The sequence below is a fragment of the Notolabrus celidotus genome, chromosome 16, assembly GCF_009762535.1.
Source record: "Notolabrus celidotus isolate fNotCel1 chromosome 16, fNotCel1.pri, whole genome shotgun sequence".
Lineage (NCBI taxonomy): Eukaryota > Metazoa > Chordata > Actinopteri > Labriformes > Labridae > Notolabrus > Notolabrus celidotus.
The window spans coordinates 23,238,449-23,260,813 of NC_048287.1; the positions used below are offsets into that span (position 1 = coordinate 23,238,449).

General features: G+C 42.7%; 1 protein-coding gene across 1 annotated transcript in view; it reads right to left on the bottom strand.

Moving 5' to 3' along the window:
- The window catches only part of skiv2l (SKI2 homolog, superkiller viralicidic activity 2-like), a 25,020-nt gene that overhangs the window by 1,145 nt on the left and 1,510 nt on the right, over positions 1-22,365 (bottom strand). Inside the window, exons 3-28 of the mRNA XM_034704157.1 lie at positions 21,226-21,347; positions 20,938-21,055; positions 20,264-20,378; positions 20,068-20,142; positions 19,930-19,983; positions 19,389-19,552; positions 18,763-18,918; positions 18,476-18,621; positions 18,123-18,269; positions 17,950-18,034; positions 17,759-17,865; positions 11,983-12,129; positions 11,810-11,906; positions 11,490-11,702; positions 10,955-11,065; positions 10,428-10,539; positions 10,190-10,308; positions 9,899-10,030; positions 9,633-9,770; positions 9,418-9,522; positions 8,988-9,117; positions 8,708-8,834; positions 5,200-5,410; positions 4,319-4,429; positions 3,331-3,549; positions 2,551-2,691 (exon numbers count right to left, since the gene is read on the bottom strand). Coding sequence (XP_034560048.1) covers positions 2,551-2,691; positions 3,331-3,549; positions 4,319-4,429; positions 5,200-5,410; positions 8,708-8,834; positions 8,988-9,117; positions 9,418-9,522; positions 9,633-9,770; positions 9,899-10,030; positions 10,190-10,308; positions 10,428-10,539; positions 10,955-11,065; positions 11,490-11,702; positions 11,810-11,906; positions 11,983-12,129; positions 17,759-17,865; positions 17,950-18,034; positions 18,123-18,269; positions 18,476-18,621; positions 18,763-18,918; positions 19,389-19,552; positions 19,930-19,983; positions 20,068-20,142; positions 20,264-20,378; positions 20,938-21,055; positions 21,226-21,347 — 3,402 coding nt within the window. The remainder of the gene's footprint in view (positions 1-2,550; positions 2,692-3,330; positions 3,550-4,318; positions 4,430-5,199; positions 5,411-8,707; positions 8,835-8,987; positions 9,118-9,417; positions 9,523-9,632; positions 9,771-9,898; positions 10,031-10,189; positions 10,309-10,427; positions 10,540-10,954; positions 11,066-11,489; positions 11,703-11,809; positions 11,907-11,982; positions 12,130-17,758; positions 17,866-17,949; positions 18,035-18,122; positions 18,270-18,475; positions 18,622-18,762; positions 18,919-19,388; positions 19,553-19,929; positions 19,984-20,067; positions 20,143-20,263; positions 20,379-20,937; positions 21,056-21,225; positions 21,348-22,365) is intronic.

Sequence of the window (22,365 nt, forward strand, 5' to 3'; positions counted from 1 at the left end):
TTACTTGGACTTCCCTAAGTTGGTGATTACTGGGGTTCTTTCTTATGTAAAGGTGTGTTCAATGTTTATAATTGTGTCACTTTCTACACTCAAAGTTAATGGATAAAAGTCCAGATGTGAACGTTTGGAGTATGTGCATAATGTGTTACTTTGAAACTGAATGGATACATTATGCACTCCCTGTGTCTTGCTGCTCAGTTAAAGGGATATTTCAGTTTTTTTGAAGTGGGGTCGTATGAGTTACAGTATACTATTGCTCCTGTTAGCCACAATGCGTGCCGGTGAGTTCTTCCCCTTTAATGAGAAAATTCCCAGAGGACCGGCAGGTAAGCTAGGCTATTTTCTTTGCGGATGGGGCCTCCTATTCTGCGTAATTTCACCAAAGTTGAGAAAATATGGTCCAGGCACTCATCCCGGTGCAAATGCATGCACCAGTAGAAAAAAAATGGAGCTATTCAGTTTGCCATCAGAAACCCCCTTTGTTTTGGCACTATTTTTGGACGCACCTCGCAGACCGGTGTTCTTCTGCTGCATGAGCACGGATACACGCCGATCAGCTGTTTGGATCAACAAGCACGTAGCATTTTTAGCAGACACTTTTAAGAACAAAAACTACAAACTGCAGAAATGAGTGTTTACATGCTGTTTACTGTGGACACACAAGGATTTCTCTATGAACCAGAGTTTACAGAGGAAGACCTCCAGATGCAGACCCAACGTACCGGTGTGTAAACTGTGAGCCCATGCCAACAAACCCAGAGGGCTTCTGCTGTCGGGAGAGGGACTTAGTGACAACAATACTTCTGGACCTTTCTGAATCAGAGGATACCAGCGGCTCACATACGACTCCAGTCTGCATCACTCGTCATCCAGAGCGCCCTGCTTTACAGGAGGTTTGCGTGTTTGAACAGCTGGGATAAAGACAGACATGTACCATCTTTAAAATTTGCAGAAAAGTGAGTTTAATTCACTCTAAATACCGATACCGCAACTTGTTCATGCTACGTGCTTGTTGATCCAAACAGCTGATCGGCGTGTATCCATGCTCATGCAGCGGAAGAACACCGGTCTGCGAGGTGCATCCAAAAATAGTGCCAAAAGTAAGGGGGTTTCGACGGCAAACTGAATAGCTCCAATTTTTTTTACTGGTGCATGCATTTGCACCATGATGAGTGCCTGGACCATATTTTCTTAACTTTGGCGAAATTACGCGAAACAGGAGGCCCCGTCCGCGGAGAATTGTAGCCTAGCTTACCTGCCGGTCCTCTGGGAAATTTCTTATCAAAGGGGAAGAAATCACCGGCACACATTGTGGCTAACAGGAGCAATAGTGTACTGTAACTCATACGACCCCACTTAAAAAAACCTGAAATATCCCTTTAAACTTGACATATGCTGGACACAGAGTGGGCCGAATGAGCTCCAAAGGGTAAGGCTCACACTGAATGCAGCTCACACCCTTACTGCGTGGAATCAAATGGTTAAGCTGAGAAAGAAAGGATGTCATAACCCTGCCTGCTCGCGGACGACGACTGTGCCAGACGATTACCTGCTGTCGCTTTGCCTCGACTTCATGTGGACTTTTTACCACCAGGGTGCTGGCAGGAAAAAAGTCTGGATAAAATCTGGGTTGGCTGTTCGACTGTAAACATGCAGCCCTCACACAGGACATTTTCAGGAGTGCAGTGCATGTGTGAATATGCTCATGCCAAGTATATGGTCACACGGACACAAGATGAAGATGTCCACAGTTAACTTCAGGAAAATTACAACCCTGATTCCATGAATTTGATGTTTGCTAATTATTTAATTGAAAATAGTGCAAAGACAACTTATTAAATGTTGAAACTGAAGAATCCTCTTTAGGATTACTATCGCAACAACACATCATCAGCAGAGTAAAACTAACCTGTCTCATGATGGTCTAAACCCAGCTTACGTTCCCTATTAGTGGGTGAACGATCCAACGCTTGGTGAATTCTGCATCACAATGACAGGAAGAGCCGACATGGAAGGATCTAAACGTGACGTCGCTATGAGCGCTTGGCCGCCACAAGACAGTTATCCCTGTGGTAACTTTTCTGACTCCTCCTGGATCACAAGGCTGCTTTCATGGTCTGTATTCATACTGAAAATCAAGATCAAGCAAGCTTTTGCCCTTCTGCTACACGGGAAGTTTCTGTCCTCCCTGAGCTCGCATTAGGACCCCTGCGTTACCGTTTGACAGGTGTACCATCTAGCTTTATGAGAACATGCTATTGCAAAGAATTAACTTCTTCTTTCATTCATGTTTGATGTGTGTTTAAGCCACTGTTTGGGCTATCTGTCATGATAAAGAAAATGTAATCATCTATCAGCAAAGTCAACATAGTGTTGTGTGAAAATATAGCATTTGAGAGCCACAGAAGTTTCAGAAGTCCTCCCATAATCAGTAATATCACCCTAAAAATGTTAAATGAATAGACTGCACTCCTCACATGTATTTCTCTCTGTTTGAACCAGGTGTAAACAGGTTAAAAAATGAAGCGACACGTCCGAGTTGAACCTCACCATGCCTCTGGCCCAGCAGTAAACCACCTCCGTCAGGCCAAACTTGAACTGTCCAACAAACTCCTCTGCTGTCTGAGGGATCTCACAATCCCTCTGGAGCTCTCCAATACGCTGGGCCACTGACAGCACCCGATCGATGCCCTGAGAGAAAGAGACAAAAGGGACACAGAGTGAGAGAAAGAGATAATTGTGGGAAAGATTCTCCTTTTACACGCGATCCTTAAACGCATCTCTTGCTGCTCTTTTAGTGTGAACAGACTGACCTTGTCATTTATGTTCAAGAAATCTGTTTAACAAACTGTCTGCTGTGCTCTGGCAGGTCTGCAGAGCTCAGGTCATGACTAATTTAGGCGCTCGTAAAGCACTTTCATGTATCAGGGGCAGAACAAGACACACACACACACACACACAAGCACACATGCACACACACACACACAGCAGAGGCGTATTTGACAGAGATGGAGACATGAGTGAATTAATAAGTGAGTGAGGAACCGGGCTGAGTCAGGTGAAGTATCCCTGCTGTCCTTTCTGCGGGCCAAAGATGTTCACCAAAATATTTGCACAAGTATGATGTAGTATGAAATGAGTGAGTGTGTGTGTGTGTGTGTGTGTGTGTGTGTGTGTGTGCGTGTGTGTGTGTGTGTGTGTGTGTGTGTGTGTGTGTGTGAGTCATCCACGGAGGAGGCAGAGTCTGTACATTATGTCAGCTCTCACACACATCACGACTGTCGCTTTAAATTATGTATCTTCCATAAAGCTCAAACGCGTCCTCCTTACCTCCTGAAGCGTGTTGGTGATGTGCGGCTCCACCTGCGTTTTCTGTGTAAAGACCAAACAGGACAGCAGGGCGGCACTCTCTTCAGGGGCGAGCGGGCTCAGGACGTTCTCAAACAGCAGCTCGGTCAGCAGGAGCTCATGGCTGCTGATCTGACATGCGACGCGGCCTTTGAGCTGCACCGCACCGTTGCTGTCGACGTACTGGAGGGACTGCAGCACCTGAGGAGGACGAGACAGAAAACCTCTGAGTGCGTTTGTTCAGGTTATTATGGCTGGATAATAAAACTCATCTGTGAAATGATGAGGAGAGAGGAATGGAAATATAATGTTTTGGCCCAAATTCCCCCACACACAAAAACAACTTCTATTACACAATAAATAGTCCATTTAAATAATCTAATCAATATGTTTCTGAGAGGATGAACCCTCTTGACTTTAATGGTCCTGAGACTTTGGGTCAGGCACTGCCAGCAGGCTGACATTTACAAGATTCATGGCCCCTTAAGAATGAAACACTACAATTTTGACCTAAATTAAAATGAGTAACCACTTAAATTTTATATACAGGTACGTATCACATACTTTTAGCAATAATGAAAATAACTTATTTGCAGCCACATCTGGAGCTTCTAAGGGTCAGAAGTGGAAAAGGTAGGCAAGTGTTCGCCCCATGTACAGAAGCAATAGGCGTTTTTCGACCGTAGGAACTCTACCCCAGAACTAGGGACTTTACCCCTGAACTACGTGCATTTTTGACTGGAGGAACCAGGGTCTGAATTTAGTTCAGGGGTAGATAATCACCCCCCTGTAAAGCCCCTGCTTGGGGGGTAGTACTTTTCAAAAGGTCCTGGGACTTCGGTCCTCGGTTGAACGGAACAGTGTTTATGGAGTTTACACAGTTGTTGAAACACAGAGGGAGTTCCTGTCCTGACCTTTGTTTATAAGACATAAAACAGTTGAGGACAGTGCTACGATGTTTGATCCAAACCTTGATCCTCTGATGGTATTCAGGCAGCAGGGACAGAGACTGATCAGACACCAGGAACAGCAGCCTGTCCAGCTCCTCCTGCACACTCATCCTCTCCTGAACACGAGCAAACTGAAACACACAAAAACACGGTTCCTCAATGTACGCATACAACATCAGTACAGCAGCACTTGACTTGATTAGAGCACAATAAATAAAAAAAGAAACACTGCATTGTAGCGGGGAGAAAACTGCCTATTGTCCTCTCACTGATAAAGAGGAGTGGATATGTAACATAAACCCACTGAGGCCTATTACAACATTAACCATCACTTTATTAAACCCACAAAGCTGCATGAAGACAAACAGGAGTGTACAGTGTTGAGTGGAAACACTGATACTGCTAACAGAGCTTGTTATCTTGCAAAGTATTCGAAGCCTGTGTGAATGAGCGTGAGATGGCTCAAATGACACGCCGCGCCTGCAAGACAGCGATGAGCTGCAGCTCTAAGCCTATATGTGTAATTATAGAAACAGTCGGTTCCAGATTCTTGCATCTTATCTCCTCAGTCAGACTGCCAGGGAGACGCAGGGATACGCGGCACAGAAGGAAGATTCTTGCAGCCGGAGTTTGAAGTCATTACAGTGAAACTAGAGGGAGAAATGATGGAGGGAAGAGCAGAAACTGATGCCAGAACAAAGGGGAGAAATGAAAGGAGGCATGAAAAGAGGCCAATTGCAAACTAAGTGTGTTATGTAAGGGTATGATGTTAATTAGCTGCATAAATACGCAATCAGTGCACAAAAGAATGTATAAGCAAACAGTGTAATAAAACCCCTGCCTCATCACAAAATATGAATAACTCTCATAAAACACTGTGCACACGCGCACGCACACACACCTGCTCTGCGAAAGTGGGTGAGTGGATGCAGTTGAACTCTCTCAGGCTCCCCTGCAGCACACGCAACCTCATGGAGTCCTCCACCACATCCACGCTCTTCAGCTGGAGGTCGTTCACGGGGTCCAGGCTCGCTAATCCACTGGGGCTTGCCTCGGCCAATCGTAGAAGCTCCTGGGTTGCTGTGGAGATGGCCTGGCCTGGAGGGTCAAGCCTGTGGGAGGAGAGGGGGAAAGAGTACGAGAATGATAACCTTGTTTTTGACTGAAATGTGGTAGACAATGATCGACACCAAAGACACAAATGCTCACTATAAGAGGAGAAACTAAATTAAAGATTTCCTGATCGATTGAGCTCAGCTAAAGCAATTTAACATTACTCACCAATCCCCAATATTGAGTCCTGGTTTGAGCACCAACCTGTCATGGCAAGACAAAGCTCTCCAAAGTAGTAGCAGAACAATAGCAGCCTAAATATAGACTCAAGTGTCCATCATCATCATCATGGGGAAACAGTCCAACTCTTTAGAAATCTCAAACAAAGTAAGCATCTGCAGCCCTCCTTGAAGCACCACTTTTATTGAGTGCCTTCTCGTCAATGGTAACAAGATAGAGAACTATAGAAAACAATTTGTCTGTGGTGTCTTTGAGAAAAGAAAAATCATCAGTGAGAAAATTTAGTTTTGAAGCAGGCCTGCTACATCAGCAAACAGCACCTTTGTGGGTTTATGTAACCCTGACTCAACCAGAGGATTTGGGTTACTTGTGAACAAAGCCTCATCCTTGAACCTCTGTCCTGTACATATTTGGTATTCTGATTCACATAAATCATCCTGCTGTCTCTTAGCCACTGACTGTGTATAAATGTGGGCAACACGCCTCCCACTTCAATAAAGTGAAGCCAAAATACCGCCACCATGGGCACTTCTATATTGCACTGGTGACAAAGTTTAGAGCCAAGGCATGAGCTATCTGGCCGGTGGAGCCGTGGGATTGAGGTCTCTTCTGTTAACTAAAGGACACGTTTGACTTCCTGATAAAACGGCAAAGAGAGGCGCCGGTGGCCTAGCAGTCTAAGCGTGCCCCATACGCAGAGGCTATAGCCCTTGCGCAGAGGTCACTGGTTCGACCATCACATTGCCACGACCATTTGCTGCATGTCTTCCCCCACTCTCTACTCCCCATGTTTCCTGTCTCTCTTCAGCTGTCCTATCAAATAAAGGTAACAATGCCCAAACAATTTACCTTAAAAAAAATGGCAAAGATCCCTCAGGCTGCAATGCTCACGTCACGTCATGTTATGGAAAGTTCAGTGAGTCTCGTTCTGAATGTTCCTCCTCTTCTCTGCTATTCTGGCAACTATCGTCAACTGAGCTGACAATCACTCCATCTAGTCCTCTCTTTTTTGCATCAAATAACTGATTAAAATTAAACATCTAAAAGAAAAAAAAAACCAAACATAAATCAGCATGATATGAATTCACTACTACAACAGAAACCATGTGTGAGAAAAATGTATTGGATGAGTATTCAAATGTTCTACTTTGACCCATGACCTATCTGTTACAATGGAGGAGGCAGGCTATACTGCTGCCAGTCATCAGGGAGAGCTCTAAACAATTGGGCTTCACTTTCAGAGAACAGTTGTGACGTCCATATTTTTCCTTTTTTTTTTTAAATTACATTTTTGGCCTTTTTGCCTTTATTTGATAGGACAGCTGAAGACAGACTGGAAATGTGGGGAGTAGAGAGCGGGGGAAGACATGCAAGCGACCCCTGCGACTAGGACTGTAGCCTCTGTATGTGGGGCGCTTAGACCGCTAGTCCACCAGTGCCCCGCCGTCCATCTCTTTAACCCTCCTGTTATGTTGCGGGTCAAATTGACCCTTTTTAAAGTCTATTTTAGGCAATATATGCCTTCCAAACCAGCTAAATGCAGCATAAAAATCTGGGCAGCATGTGACAGAAGAGGTGTTGTGTTAATTTATCAACATCACTTCATACAAATTCAAAATGTAAAGTAAAATAAACAAAAATCTATGTCATGTAAAACCTGCTGTATTTATATTAAGGGCTTTCAAATGTGCAATAAAAAAAGCTTTAATATGAATTTGAATGAAAAACGAGTGAGTTATCCTCAATGAACCATGATCTGTGATTAAAGAACACCATTGCACTAAATCTTGATTTAAATGGTTAGTAATGGAGTTAAAAATAAAAAAAAAATAAAAATGTGTATTGGGATTTTTTGGGGTTCTGACAATTTTGGATAATTGAATATGCCCCGGGTCAAATTGACACAGGAACATGATTGCTGTTCCAGAGAAACAAACATAACAGGAGGGTTAAACATTCTTTCCTCTTAAAGTGATATTTCAGTATTTTTGAAGTGGGCTTATATGAGTTTTATGTCACTTGTAATTGTACAAGCCACAACGGGCGTCGATCAGCTCGGCCACTGTAATGAGGAACTGCAAGGAGGAACAGAATGCAAGCTAGGTTACAGACTTCAGCAAATGAGGCCATTTCTGCCACATAATTTAGATCATTTTGAAAGATTCCGACCTGAGCACTCATCTTAGTTTCGGTCTACGCTCTACTTGTGATTTTTTCAGCACTTCACACCAGAAAGCCTTTTGCACAATTTGAAGAAACAACACAGACATGCTCTTCCGCCTGCAGCGCACTGATCAGCTGCTCAGGTCTGCTGGCTTCAAAGTGGAAAAAAATACATCTCAACTTAATAATGAGTGATTCTGACCGCGTCAATGTCATGCTGTGTACTGCTGACACATGTAGACAGCTTTATGAGCCAGGGATTGCAGGGGACAAGGTGATTGAATGCACCAGAGGAAAAAGTGAAAAAAAAAAAAGAGCTAAACTTGAGAGCAGGAGAGATTCCCACGTTACCTGGTGGTGATTCATACTGCACTCAGTGTGAATCCAGGGGAAAAAGACAAATTAAAGCACTCTCACTGTGTGCACTGTACGTCCCCTTGGACACCAACAGTGGTGAGAGGCATAGAAAATAACCACAAAAAAAAAGTAAATCTCAAACTAACTAAAACAACACCATAGATCTAAACAACCTCTGTAAAAACCTGGGAAATGTTATCAAGCCCTTTCACCTTTGTCTTTTTAATGGGTATGTTGGTTTATTAGTGATTATACAGCTTTTTAAGGGCTTTCATGGGGCTTATATTCTGCATATAAGCTGGTGTGTGTTTTCAGTGATATAACAACTTAAAGGAACTGCTTGTTCAGCACTCATTAGCTTAAGATGTATTTCTTGTTGCTTCACTGCCACCAGCTGTCAGTGGAGAGAATAGCAGGAAACCACTGGCAGGATACGACTGTTTTAAAAAAACTCACTTGTAAATAAAAGCTCCAAATCAATTCAATTGAGCAGAAGTTCAGTTATATTTAATTCATTGTTGGATCAGAGGACACTACTGCCCTCTATGTTTTAACACAGGCCACAATAAGAACCCCCTTCTTATTTAAGGTCCCACCTGAATCGTGGCTGCTGCCTCTTGTTGTAGTTGTCGATGATCCTGTCTGGAATCACTTTGAGGGTTTTCACTGTGATGGCTGTGATGTCCTGGAGCTTCAGTTTCTGCACCGTGTGGCTGCAGGGACCTGACAATGACAAGAGGGAAATATCTCACAGGCTTCTCCTCGTGTTGGACCGACTGACTGCACATTTTTCTGTGTGATGTAGATGTCAAAGGGTGGTTTGAGTTAACGCATTAAAAGTCTGGACGTAAAGATATAGTAGATAGAGTGACCAACCTTCTGGAATAAAGAGGGCTGTGTTGAACAGGTGAGGGAAAGCGGTGTGATTTTTGCCCTCCCCTTCCTCGTTGCCTTTCTCACAGATGATGAGAGCGGTGAAGGTGCGGTTCACAGAGTCACTGGACACCTGAAGGGAAAGAGGTAGAAACAGGTGTTTCCAAACAGTGTTTAATGACAAAATATCTGCTTTAATGACTGTTATTCTGTGGTTAAAGACTAACAATAAAACAGGGAATTCCATGTGGTCATGACATGTTCTTAATATGTGAAGAGATAGAAGGGTTAGGTGCTTGAAGTAACAGTAGTTTTGTATTTCTCAGTGTTGGTAAAGCTGCTTTTAATTCATTCCTCAAGCGTGGAGCTGCTAAAAAACAGTCAAATTTCTTCAATCAGAATTAATCACAGACAGAGAAAATCAAACATCAACCTGTAGTAGAACCCCGAGGGCATTGAGATGCTGTTTGTTGTTGACCACGACAACTCGACCCACAGACAGAGCTTTCAGCCCGTTCACAGACTCCAGAATTGCACGCTGAAACCACAGACAGGGAGAGGAGAATACAGCACGATGAAAGCTGAGGGTTTTCTTTTACTTTGGGACCATATGTGTGTGTTTATGTGTGTGTGTGTGTGTGTGAGTACCTGGAGGGCCTCGGTGGTGGTTCGAAGCTCCGTCACAGTGTGATAATAAGGCAACAGGTCGGACAGCTGGCCGTCTGTGTCCAGAGGAGGCAGAGTGGACAACGACTGCTTCAGCTGGCTGATCCTCTTTTCGTGGGCCTGCAGGAGGAGGAAGAAGAGGAGAGGAGAGGAGAGGCTTTAATAACATTCTTCATCACTCAGGGACGATGTGAGAGAGAGAGTCAAAGAGGAGGACGGTTAGAGAAGATGTTGTAGGAGGAAGTTACCTGAGTGTCCCTGTGGCTCTCAGAGAAGCTCCTCCTCATCATGTCAGTCACACGGAGGGCTTCTACTCGCAGCAGGTTGAGGATCATTGTGTAGGTGAGTCTGAACTGGGACTGGAGGACGGTGGGTTTACCCTAAAACACACAAGAGTATGTTACCTAAAGAACCATACAGGCAGCTTGTCTTCTTGCATTGCTGTCTACAATTATTAGAGTTTCCCCTGCTTTTATTTTTTTCAGTTATTCAATAAACAGATTGATGAATAGCTTAAAAAAAATAATTAAGAAAGTCACCAGCATCATGACGTGCAGATCTGCCATCTCATGGACTCCAGCTTTACACAGAATGATAACAGTGCCGGTGGCGTCCAGGCCTCTCCTGCCCGCTCTGCCCGCCATCTGAATGTACTCACCTGAAACATGAAAGAGGTTTCCAAACACTGTTTGTTTCTCGCGGAGATGAAAGAGCATGATAAATGTGAGTTCTGATGAAAGAGACAAAACACAGACAGAGACGGAGAGAGTGCCGAACCTGGCAGCAGGTTTCTGAAGCCGGTGCCGTCGTGTTTCCTGATGCTGTCAAAGACCACGGTACGGGCAGGCATGTTCACTCCCATCGCAAACGTCTCTGTGGCAAACAGAACCTAGGAGATGAAGGGAAGATGTTGAGGATTTAATTGGTTTCTGGGTTTGGAGATGATACTTTAAGCTGCAGGAAAAATATACTCACACATTTTCTCAACAAAATACAGATTTTGAATGTGAAGCCGAATAACTCATAATTGCCCAGACAAGCCTCATATTTAGTTATCCATGGTTTTTTTTTATGCAATCACAAAGAACACAGAATAGAGGCAATACTCCTGAAACACAAATATTCTCTGATACTCTCTTCTCTTTTTTTTTTAATTACTGATCCAATGCTTGATACAACTTCAGTCAACTTTTTTAAACTGTAAGAAAACTCCTAGACAGACTTTCTATGGCCTGCATTCGTGATCTGATATCACATTTGAATCTAAAGAAGTTCTGGTTCATGAGTATCTCGATCTGACTCACCTTCACGAGACCTCTTGAGAAGAGCATCTCGATGACCTCCTTGAGGATCGGCAGGATCCCGCTGTGGTGAACTGCTATTCCCCTCTTCAGGAGGTCCCTCATGAGCAGAATCTGGACGAGACATTTATACATCACAGATTGTGGTTGAATTTCCCTTGATTAGAAGCTTTACTGATGATCAGAGAGTGTCTTCCCTTTGTATACATATCAGTCTCATAGATGTCAGGCTGTAGTCTGTGCAGTTTGAAACTTGCAACAGAAAGAAATCAAAGTGGAGTTGAAAAAGTCCTTTGCATGACCTCATCTCACACAAAAGATGGCAGCAGTGTTTAAATGTGTGTGAATGGGGGCGCAACAGATCTGAACAGAGTCAGAGGGGAAGTAAGACTTTGTTTCTCCTGGCCTGGAGCAGCATTTGGGTAAAATAACTCCCACTGATGGTCACTAGATATCAATATGAAAGAGGAAGTCTTGCCCACGTCTTCATAAAAGCCAGAAGGGAGATAATCTTGGGGCTAAGCTGATTGATTTCTACCTGAGGAAGCTGCCGGTCTGCTCCTCGAAGGCGACTCATGCTCTTCTGAAAGAAAGAGTGAATCTCAGCCTTCTCCACCGAGGTGGTCATGTCCATGGAGTCCAGAGAGCGGGCGTTCTCATCACAGCGTGTCCGAGAGAAGGTGAACGCAACCACTGGCGTCTGCTGCCTCTGGGACAGGAAGTGTAGGAGAGTGAGCCACACCGCTCGATCCTAGAGGGGAAAAAATCAAACAGAGGAGAATGAGAATGTGAAGCGGAAAGATGTGGTTTGAGAAAAGAGAAAAGCAGCGGAGCAGTGGAGAAAAAACACCTGATTACCTGACTGGCTGTGGTGTTGTGAGATGTATTTTTTGAGCCGAATGATTGGGCGTGTTTGCTGGTGCGGTCCTTCTTTGCATCAATAGCTGCATAGTACCTGAAAAGAAAGCACAACTTCCTTTATGAGAACAAGTTCAAGTTAGACTAAGCTGCAGAGGAGAGTAAAGTCATACCCTTTTGTAATGAAGTTTCCCACAGCATCCAACAGCAGGAACATCTCTTTCTGAGTCTTGGTGCTGTTTCCAGTGTACAGATGATGCTCCAAAGGAACAGGTCTCTTCATGGTGCTGATCACGTAAATATGTCTCTTTTTTATCCGACTGTGTAAATAAAGAGGACGAGGAAGAAAGGGGAATGTTTAATTCATGGCTAACACAAACAAACAAGACTGTTTACACTAAAGGCCTGTCTCCATCACATGCCTGTTTCAAATACAGGCCTGTCTCTACCACATGCCTGCTTCAAATAAAGGCCTCTCTTTCACAGGTCTCAGGGTTCCCACTCTTTTCCAGAGATCATTTTCCAGGACATTTCCAGGACATTTTTATTGATGATCAAGCTGGTATGACAGTCTAAATTTAGTTCCTAATTTAGTTAAAGTCTAATATGTTCCGCTCAGTGGAAGTCTACATTGAAAGACATGTAGTCTATGGCAGTGCTCAGCCCCAGCTCTGCTCACAGCAGAACTTTGTTTTGATTGGTCAGCATGGCGGCCATGCGGCCAATCACATGTGAGGATATAGGAAACAGGTGATGGAAGGGAGGCTGTGTATCGTGGCTTCATCTGTTCCTTCTGAGAGGGTTAGGGTTAGGGTTCTTCTCAAAGACCGGGCAAATACTCACTGAAAGGAGAAATCGGATCAGCCCATCCAAACTGAGGCATCTGATTTTTCTCAATGCCAACCTGAGGACATTAATGATGTTTGCTCCAGTTTGGTTCTGGTTCTGTTTGCTCCAGTTTGGTTCTGGTTCTGCTTGCTCCAGTGTGGTTCTGGTTCTGGTTCTGTTTGATTGAGTTTGGTTCTGGTTCTGTTTTTTCTCCAGTTTGATTCTGGTTCTGGTTCTGTTTGCTTGAGTTTGGTTCTGGTTCTGGTTCTGTTTCCTAAAGTTTTGTTCTGGTTCTGTTTGCTTGAGTTTGGTTCTGGTTCTGTTTGGTTCTGGTTCTGTTTGCTTGGGTTCGGTTCTGGTTCGTGTCGGTTCTGGTTCTGGATCTGGTTCTGGTTCGGTTCTGGTTCGGTTCGGTTGGGTTCGGTTCTGGTTCGGTTCTGTTCTGGTTCAGTTCTGGTTCGGTTCTGGTTCAGTTTTGGACGGTTCTGGTTCGGTTCTGGTTGGGTTTGCTCGAGTTCGGTTCGGTTCTGGTTCTGGTTCTGGTTCGGTTCTGGTTCGGTTCTGGTTCGGTTCTGGTACGGTTCTGTTCTGGTTCGGTTCTGGTTCGGTTCTGGTTCAGTTTTGGACGGTTCTGGTACGGTTCTGGTTCTGTTCTGGTACGGGTCAGTTCTGTTCTGGTTCTGTTCTGGTTCGGTTTGCTTGAGTTTGGTTCCGGTTCTGTTTGCTTGGTTCCGGTTCTGGTTCGGTTCTGGTACAGTTCGGTTTTGGTTAGGTTCTGGTATGGTTCTGGTTGGGTTCTGGTTAGGATTGCTTGAGTTTGGTTCTGGTTCTGTTTGCTTAAATTTAGTTCTGGTTCTAACCCTTACCCTAATCATAACCCTAACGCTAATCCTAACCTTAACCCTAACCCTAATCCTAACCCTAACCCTAATCATAACACTAACCCTAACCCTAATCCTAACCCTAACCCTAATCATAACACTAACCCTAACCCTAATCCTAACCCTAATCACAACCCTAACCCTAACCCTAACCTTAATCACAACCCTAACCCTAACCCTAACCCTAACCCTAATCACAACCCTAACCCTAACCCTAACCCTAAACCCTAACCCTAACCCTAAACCCTAACCCTAACCCTAATCATAACCCTAATCATAACCCTAACGCTAATCCTAACCTTAACCCTAATCGAAACCCTAACCCTAACCCTAATCACAACCCTAACCCTAACCCTAATCCTAACCCTAACCCTAATCACAACCCTAACCCTAACCCTAATCCTAACCCTAATCACAACCCTAACCCTAACCCTCACCCTAACCCTAACCCTAATCACAACCCTAACCCTAATCACAACCCTAACCCTAACCCTAATCCTAACCCTAACCCTAATCACAACCCTAACCCTAACCCTAACCCTAATCACAACCCTAACCCTAACCCTAATCCTAACCCTAATCACAACCCTAACCCTAACCCGAACCCTAATCCTAACCCTAATCACAACCCTAACCCTAACCCTAACCCTAATCCTAACCCTAACCCTAATCACAACCCTAACCCTAATCCTAACCCTAACCCTAATCACAACCCTAACCCTAATCCTAACCCTAATCACAACCCTAACCCTAACCCTAACCCTAATCCTAACCCTAACCCTAATCCTAACCCTAACCCTAATCACAACCCTAACCCTAACCCTTATCACAACCCTAACCCTAACCCTAATCACAACCCTAACCCTAACCCTAATCCTAACCCTAGTCCTAATCACAACCCTAACCCTAACCCTAATCACAACCCTAACCCTAATCACAACCCTAACCCTAACCCTAACCCTAACCTTAATCACAACCCTAACCCTAACCCTAACCCTAATCCTAACCCTAATCATAACCCTAACGCTAATCCTAACCTTAACCCTAATCGAAACCCTAACCCTAACCCTAATCACAACCCTAACCCTAACCCTAATCCTAACCCTAATCACAACCCTAACCCTAACCCTCACCCTAACCCTAACCCTAATCACTACCCTAACCCTAACCCTAATCACAACCCTAACCCTAACCCTAATCCTAACCCTAACCCTAATCACAACCCTAACCCTAACCCTAATCACAACCCTAATCCTAACCCTAACCCTAATCACAACCCTAACCCTAACCCTAACCCTAATCCTAACCCTAACCCTAATCCTAACCCTAATCACAACCCTAACCCTAACCCTAACCCTAATCCTAACCCTAACCCTAATCACAACCCTAACCCTAATCCTAACCCTAACCCTAATCACAACCCTAACCCTAATCCTAACCCTAACCCTAATCACAACCCTAACCCTAACCCTAACCCTAATCCTAACCCTAACCCTAATCACAACCCTAACCCTAACCCTAACCCTAACCCTAATCCTAACCCTAGTCCTAATCACAACCCTAACCCTAACCCTAATCACAACCCTAACCCTAATCACAACCCTAACCCTAACCCTAATCCTAACCCTAACCCTAACCCTAATCCTAACCCTAATCTTAACCCTAACCCTAATCCTAACCCTAATCCTAACCCTAATCCTAACCCTAATCACAACCCTAACCCTAACCCTAACCCTAATCCTAACCCTAACCCTAACCCTAACCCTAATCCTAACCCTAACCCTAATCACAACCCTAACCCTAACCCTAATCCTAACCCTAGTCCTAATCACAACCCTAACCCTAACCCTAATCCTAACCCTAACCCTAACCCTAACCCTAATCCTAACCCTAACCCTAATCACAACCCTAACCCTAACCCTAACCCTAACCCTAATCCTAACCCTAACCCTAATCACAACCCTAACCCTAACCCTAACCCTAATCCTAACCCTAACCCTAATCCTAATCCTAATCCTAACCCTAATCCTAATCCTAACCCTAACCCTAACCCTAACCCTAACCCTAATCCTAACCCTAACCCTAATCACAACCCTAACCCTAACCCTAACCCTAATCTTAACCCTAATCCTAATCCTAACCCTAACCTTAACCCTAATCACAACCCTTAACCTAACCCTAACCCTAATCCTGGGGTTAAAACCATTCTTACCCTAACCCTGGGGTAAGAACCCTAACCCTAACCCTAATCTTAACCCTAATCCTAATCCTAACCCTAACCTTAACCCTAATCACAACCCTTAACCTAACCCTAACCCTAATCCTGGGGTTAAAACCATTCTTACCCTAACCCTGGGGTTAGGGTAAGAGGTTTTAACAGAATAAATGCACCAAATTAGTCAATTATAAGGCTTCTCATAAAAACAATGTACGGTAAAGGGTTTTCAACACAAACCATTATTTTTTTCAAAGTTAAGGTAAAACATACGGCTACAGAAGATCCTGAATTAAGAGTCGTTCGGGAGTTAAAAGAGCCGGCTCTCTGAAAAGAGCTGAACTTCCCATCACTAAAGCACATGCTTACTACCATCTGCACTCTTCGTTTCCCTTGGAACTATTTGTATTGTAAAACGTATCGATGTAAATCCTTCAGACCTGTACCATAGTGATAAACAGATAACACTTCAATTTGAATCAAGTAAATCCCACTTGTATACTTTAAAACAGAGGGTCATTTCATTCCTTGTGGACTCAACATGACAGCATTTATACTTTTCAAGTAATTGATCTGAAACGCTTTCAGAAAATTAACAGGAGCAAGACTCACATATCCCTTTAGCCACCAAATGGTTTCATAACAATGGTGTAAATGCTGTTTTGTAATGACACAACACAATTTTATCATTTATTAGAAATGTATTCAAATTGTTTCACAGACCCCACACTATGGTTCACGGACCCCCAGGGGTCCCAGGACCCCGACTTTGAGAACAACTGAGCTAGAGTACGGAAATTGAGCTCTCAGCTTGCAGAGAAAGTTGTGAGGCACAGACCCCCAAGCTCTCTGCCCGACTCCACTGGTCACACTATAACTTAAATATAAGACTCTTTGAATCAATAGAGCGCTCTACAAGGTTAATGTACCATAAAACATGAACAATATACCCCCGTTTTCTGTGAATGCATGATTATGAAGTGAAGGGGAAAAGATGTGAAAAAAGTTGCGCAGTGTCGCTGTCTTTTCCAGCACAGCGTGAACTCAACTTTCAATGAATGGGGATGTGTTATGTTAATAGGGTCAGGTCGCACGCAGCCATGTTGGAATATTTTCCAGGACTATATGTGATTTTCCAGGACATTTGACTTTTTCTCCCATTTTCCAGGTGTTTTCCAGTACTGGAAAACTGGTCAACTGTTTTCCAGGTTTTCCAGGTTTTCCAGGACGCGTGGGAACCCTGAGGTCCGCTTCAAATAAAGCCCTGTCTCTATCACATGCCTGCTTCAAATAAAGGCCAGATGCTATCATATGCCCGTTTTGGTTAAAGGCCTGTCGCTATCACATGCCTGCTTCAAATAAAGGCCTGCCTCTATCATATGCCTGCTTCAAATAAAGGCCTCTCTCCATCAATTGCCTGCTTCAAATAAAGGCCTCTTTCCATCAAATGCCTGTTTCAAATAAAGCCCTGTCTCTTTCACATGCCTGCTTCAAATAAAGCCCTGTCTATCATATGCCTGTTTCAAATAAAGCCCTGGCTCCATCACATGCCTGCTTCAAATAAAGCCCTGGCTCCATCACATGCCTGCTTCAAATAAAGGCCTCTCTCTGTCGCATGCCTGCTTCAAATAAAGCCCTGTCTCTATAACATGCCTGCTTCAAATAAAGCCCTGGCTCCATCACATGCCTGCTTCAAATAAAGGCCTGTCTCTATCACATGCCTGCTTCAAATAAGGGCCTGTCTCTATCATATGTCTCTTTCAAATAAAGCCCTGGCTCCATCACATGCCTGCTTCAAATAAAGGCCTCTCTCTGTCGCATGCCTGCTTCAAATAAGGGCCTGTCCCTATCATATGCCTGTTTCAAATAAGGGCCTGTCTCTATCACATGCCTGCTTCAAATAAGGGCCTGTCCCTATCACATGCCTGCTTCAAATAAAGGCCTTTCTCTGTTGCATGCCTGTTAAAAATAAAGGCCCCTCTCTTTCACATGCCTGCTTCAAATAAATCAGTTTGGTGCACCTACCCGATCCACTCACTGAACTCCACAGCATTTGGCACTGTGGCACTGAGGAGAATGATACTGACGTGATCAGGAAGCATAATCAACACCTCCTCCCAGACGACCCCTCTCTGAAGAGAAACAAAGGTGAGAGAGAAGATGAAAACTGCTGCTCTGTCCTTTACAATTTCAAGTTATGGGGAGCGGTTCCTGACCTCAGCGTCGTTGATGTAGTGAACCTCGTCAAAGATCACCCACTCCAAGTCTCTGATGACTTCTGAGCCGTTATAAAGCATAGACCTGAAAAAGAGAAAGAACTCCTGTGACCACTTTCAATTCTATCAAAAAAAAACATAAATGTAACATTCATTACAAACTGCAAGAGTACCTGAGGATCTCAGTGGTCATGATGAGGCATGAAGATTCAGGGCTGATCTGGACATCACCTGTCAGGAGTCCCACATCCCCGAATGTGGTTTTGAAGTCTCTGAACTTCTGATTGGACAGGGCTTTGATGGGAGAGGTGTAGATGGTCCTATCAAAACACCAGAGAACTAAGAGGGTTAGACTATAATTTGCAGGAACAGACGAATGAAGCACAAACAAGGAAGGAAACTTTGATACAACTTCAAAAACTTAAAACACAAACTTCTATCTACATAATTTAGAGTGTGTGTTTGGCTCTCTGCATGTCATCCTGTGGGGAGAAGAAAATTGACTTGTACCAACACACACACACACCTTGTCATGTGTTTCTGTGAGAGGGCAATGGCGTATTCAGCCACCACTGTTTTTCCAGCTGATGTGTGAGCGGCCACAAACACAGAGTCGTGAGCCTCCAGCCTGAGCACAGCCTGCTTCTGGAAGGTGTCCAGCTCAAACGGCCACTGGAGAAGAGGAGGGCAGAGAAAAGGATCAGTGACACAAACATGATTTGATGCAATGATTCATTACATACACAAAAAAACCAAAGAGAGACAGTAGTATCATATTTCAGAAATCACCTGGATGATTTAAGAAAAACCAACCTTGAAAGCCGGGTTGGGGATGCGTTTGTAGAAATCATCACAGGGTGAAGAGATGTTGACAGGGATTGCCCACTTTTTATTTTCCTCTGGGTTCTCTTTTGGTTTTGATTTCTCATCTTTTCCTTTTTCTGAGGGAGCCGAGGATGACACAGCATCCTGAAGACAGAGGACGAGGAGAAGCAGATGTCAGGGCAGAGGCAGCAACAAATAAAAATCACACTTTGTATAATGAAAATGTGGTTTGGAAAAGGGAGTACTGCATGACACTGATTCATTTCAGTGAAATCCCTCAACTTATCATCCATTCTTTAATGTATCTCACTCCTTCTTTTGACTTCTAATATGTCCATCTCTGAAACACTAAGAACCTTTTGTTGTCTTTTTGCAATCTCATCAGTCAGTTTTAGTCAAAAAAGGTTAAATAACCATAAAAGTCATAACTCAGCCAACTTTAACCCGCTCTATAACAGACTATTAACATAAAAATGATTAACATGCATGTCACTTGCATTTCTACACTGAAACATTTGTCTTGAAGGAGAAGAAATAATAAGCTGTTCATTTTGTGTCAGTGATCGTTAAAGAGACAGACAACATTTTTGGTAAAGCAAACAGAAATTGTGCACCTTAATGCCGAGGTCGTCGAGGCTGTTTGTTCGGGGTAGTTTTGGAGCGTCTTCACTTCTTTTGCCTTCCTCTTTCTCCTCTTCCTCAGGTTGCAGACCGGTGATGTCATCATATGTGGACAGGAGGGACATGAGGTTGACCTCTGCTTTTGCTGTCTTGGAATCTTCCAGATAAAAATAAACAAACAAATTAGTTAATTCATTGAATAGAATATATTTGTTAAATACTCAGCTTAAAAACACCTATATGACTTTTTTTAATGTATTTATTTAAAAACATCTTGATATTATACAAAAAAATATTGATAAAAACATATGGGCAAGCAAAGCAATTAGTTATCACAGCATACTCACTGTACTTGCATAACAAAATTGTTGTTCAAGGCGTAGGATAAAGTACAGAACTTATCTTGTCATATCCTTTTTTCCATTTTAAATTAGATTAGTTCATTCCATTTAAATACAGGCTGAGGCATTTAAGTAAGCCAAATGATACATATTCATAATTGCAATAAAGGCACAAGAGGGTAAGACAACTTACTTTTGTCTGTGAAGTCCATCCCTGCTTTTAACCCAGGAGGAACTCTTAGTAAATCTATGAGGGAGGAAATCAACTATTAGGAGGTGAAATAAACTCAAGTCATTTTTTTAACAACACACGTCAAAATGTCCATATCACCATTCTCAAAGTCTATGTCCTCCTCAAGCTCAGACTTCTTCTTGATTTGGTCCAGACTGAGCTCCTCCATGCCTCCTGTGAGCAAATACATAGGAATATAATGAGGACAAGGGGAAACACCTCACTTACAAACATTTAAAGAAAGATTAAGTGCATGAATTGACAGTAAATTATGTTTTAAAGCAGTTCATCTCACCAGGAAGGAAGGGATAGTTAGTGTTGCTTCCTCTGAGGCTCTCTGAAGGAGGTCCGGGTTGTCGTTGAAAGGAAAGTGAGTTTTTTGCTGACAGGCCAGTGTTCTCCAGTAACACCTGAAGGCAGATGCCGACATTATCTTTGTTTTTTTGTTTGTTTGTTTGTTTGTTTTTTAAGTAATATAACAGGCACTTTGTATTGAGCTAACAAGGATAAATTTGTCAGCATGAAAAGTAAAAAAAAATTGTATATTTTTCTTAGTAAGAGGCATTCAATTTCTGGATTAGTGGAACAGTGTGACACTAAGACTGAAAGCTATTTAAAGTATTTAAAGTACTATTAAAACTTCATAAATATCAGAAAACGATAAAATATCACAAACATTTTCATAAAGAGTGAGTCTAAATTTTTTTCTTAATGAAGGATAGAGCAAAGGTATTTACGTTCATTGAAAATAAAGAACAGCAGCACATTTTCAAATTCTAGTGGCTGAAAAAGCATATCTCTGTCATTTATACTTAAAAAACTGAGCAGAGTTGATATCACAAATATTTAACATTCAATTTTTTTGTCAGTCATCTCCTTCGGCTGCTTCTTCTAAATGACACTGTGCTTAAAAAAAATCAAGTAATGGCAGCACAGTGGGAGGAGTGGACCAGAGTGTCTGAGACCTACCTCTGTGAAGTCCAGCAGCATCCCTGTGGTTGGATCTCTGACAACAGAGAGACCAGAGTGAAGAGTAGATGGAGTGCAGTTGAGTAAAGAGTCAGCGTTCACTTCTCTCTGAGTCACCCTGATAAAGACAACAACATTAAAATCAAGAAGATCCATCATACACTTATAAATGATACACATTATAATGTCTAATATCGACAACCGGTGCTGAATCATATTACTGCATATTCTTAAAATACAGTTGGTTTTGTATGAAGCAATAATAATACTTTTTAAACAAATACATACTTGAGAAACTTCTGGAAGGCAAAATCTGTGTCGTGTATAGGAAGCCAGGCAGGGTCACGTAAAAACTGTTTCTCTACTTCTGTTTCCAAGCTCAGGCTGATGGGAGGAAGCCCGTGGGGGAGCTGTGGAGGAAGGAATACAATCAGAAATTTAGTAACTGGAGGCAACTTTGTGATCCAGAAAAAGCATGCTAAACTGCTCTTCAATCTGATATTTGATTTCAATATGTCTTCTGACTAGGGTTGAAAAATTCCGGGAATTTTCAAAGTTGGAAACTGTCCATGGGAATTAACGGGAATAAACCAGGACTTTACTAAATTGAAGGCTGGCTCTTAATAGGGAACTTAAATATAGTTGGGGAAAATGTGTTTTAGCATAATCCTGACTAAAGCAACCAGATATTTAACTAAACATTCATGTTTTTGTTCTTCAATGAAAGAATTGATTGTTCAATAAAATATTTAACACTTGACAAAGTTCTACTTACAAATAAATTTGTTTTAACTATATTATTTTGGATGGATGTCTACTTATAACAAAACAAATATTTATGCTTGAATATGATACTGTTCCATTAAATTACCCTAAATTCCCAGTTAATTCCAGTAAATTCCCATGGAAAGTTTCCAATTTGGAATATTTCCAAAACTCCCCAGCTTAACTTCTCATGGATATTAACCTACTTCTGACAAATATTGTTTATTGAGTTCAATGAAAGTTCAATTAAGTTCAATGATGAAAAATACAGAGTGGAGGTGTGGAAACTCAGCATTTGCAGCGCACGCATTCAGATGTTTTGCATAAAATATAAATACAGGTTCAGGCCCTACAGTGAGGAACTTAAGAAAGCAGAAATACATTAAAAAATACCAGAAAAGGGTCGGTAAATATTAAAAGTTGATGTTAATGCTACTTTGCAAACTGTTGGTTCATTCAGTCTGCAACAATGCACCTCATAAGCCAATAACATTTTATTCTATAGGAGCTACAACTGTCAGATAATTTAAGCCTTGCACCAAAAACAGCATTTCTCAATGAAATGTTTTGGAGATAAAGTATAAAGTGGTTTATCAGCCACTGGAGTCAGTGGCTGAGAGGAGGTTGATGTACAAACTGCGAGTCATCCTGGACAACCCCTCT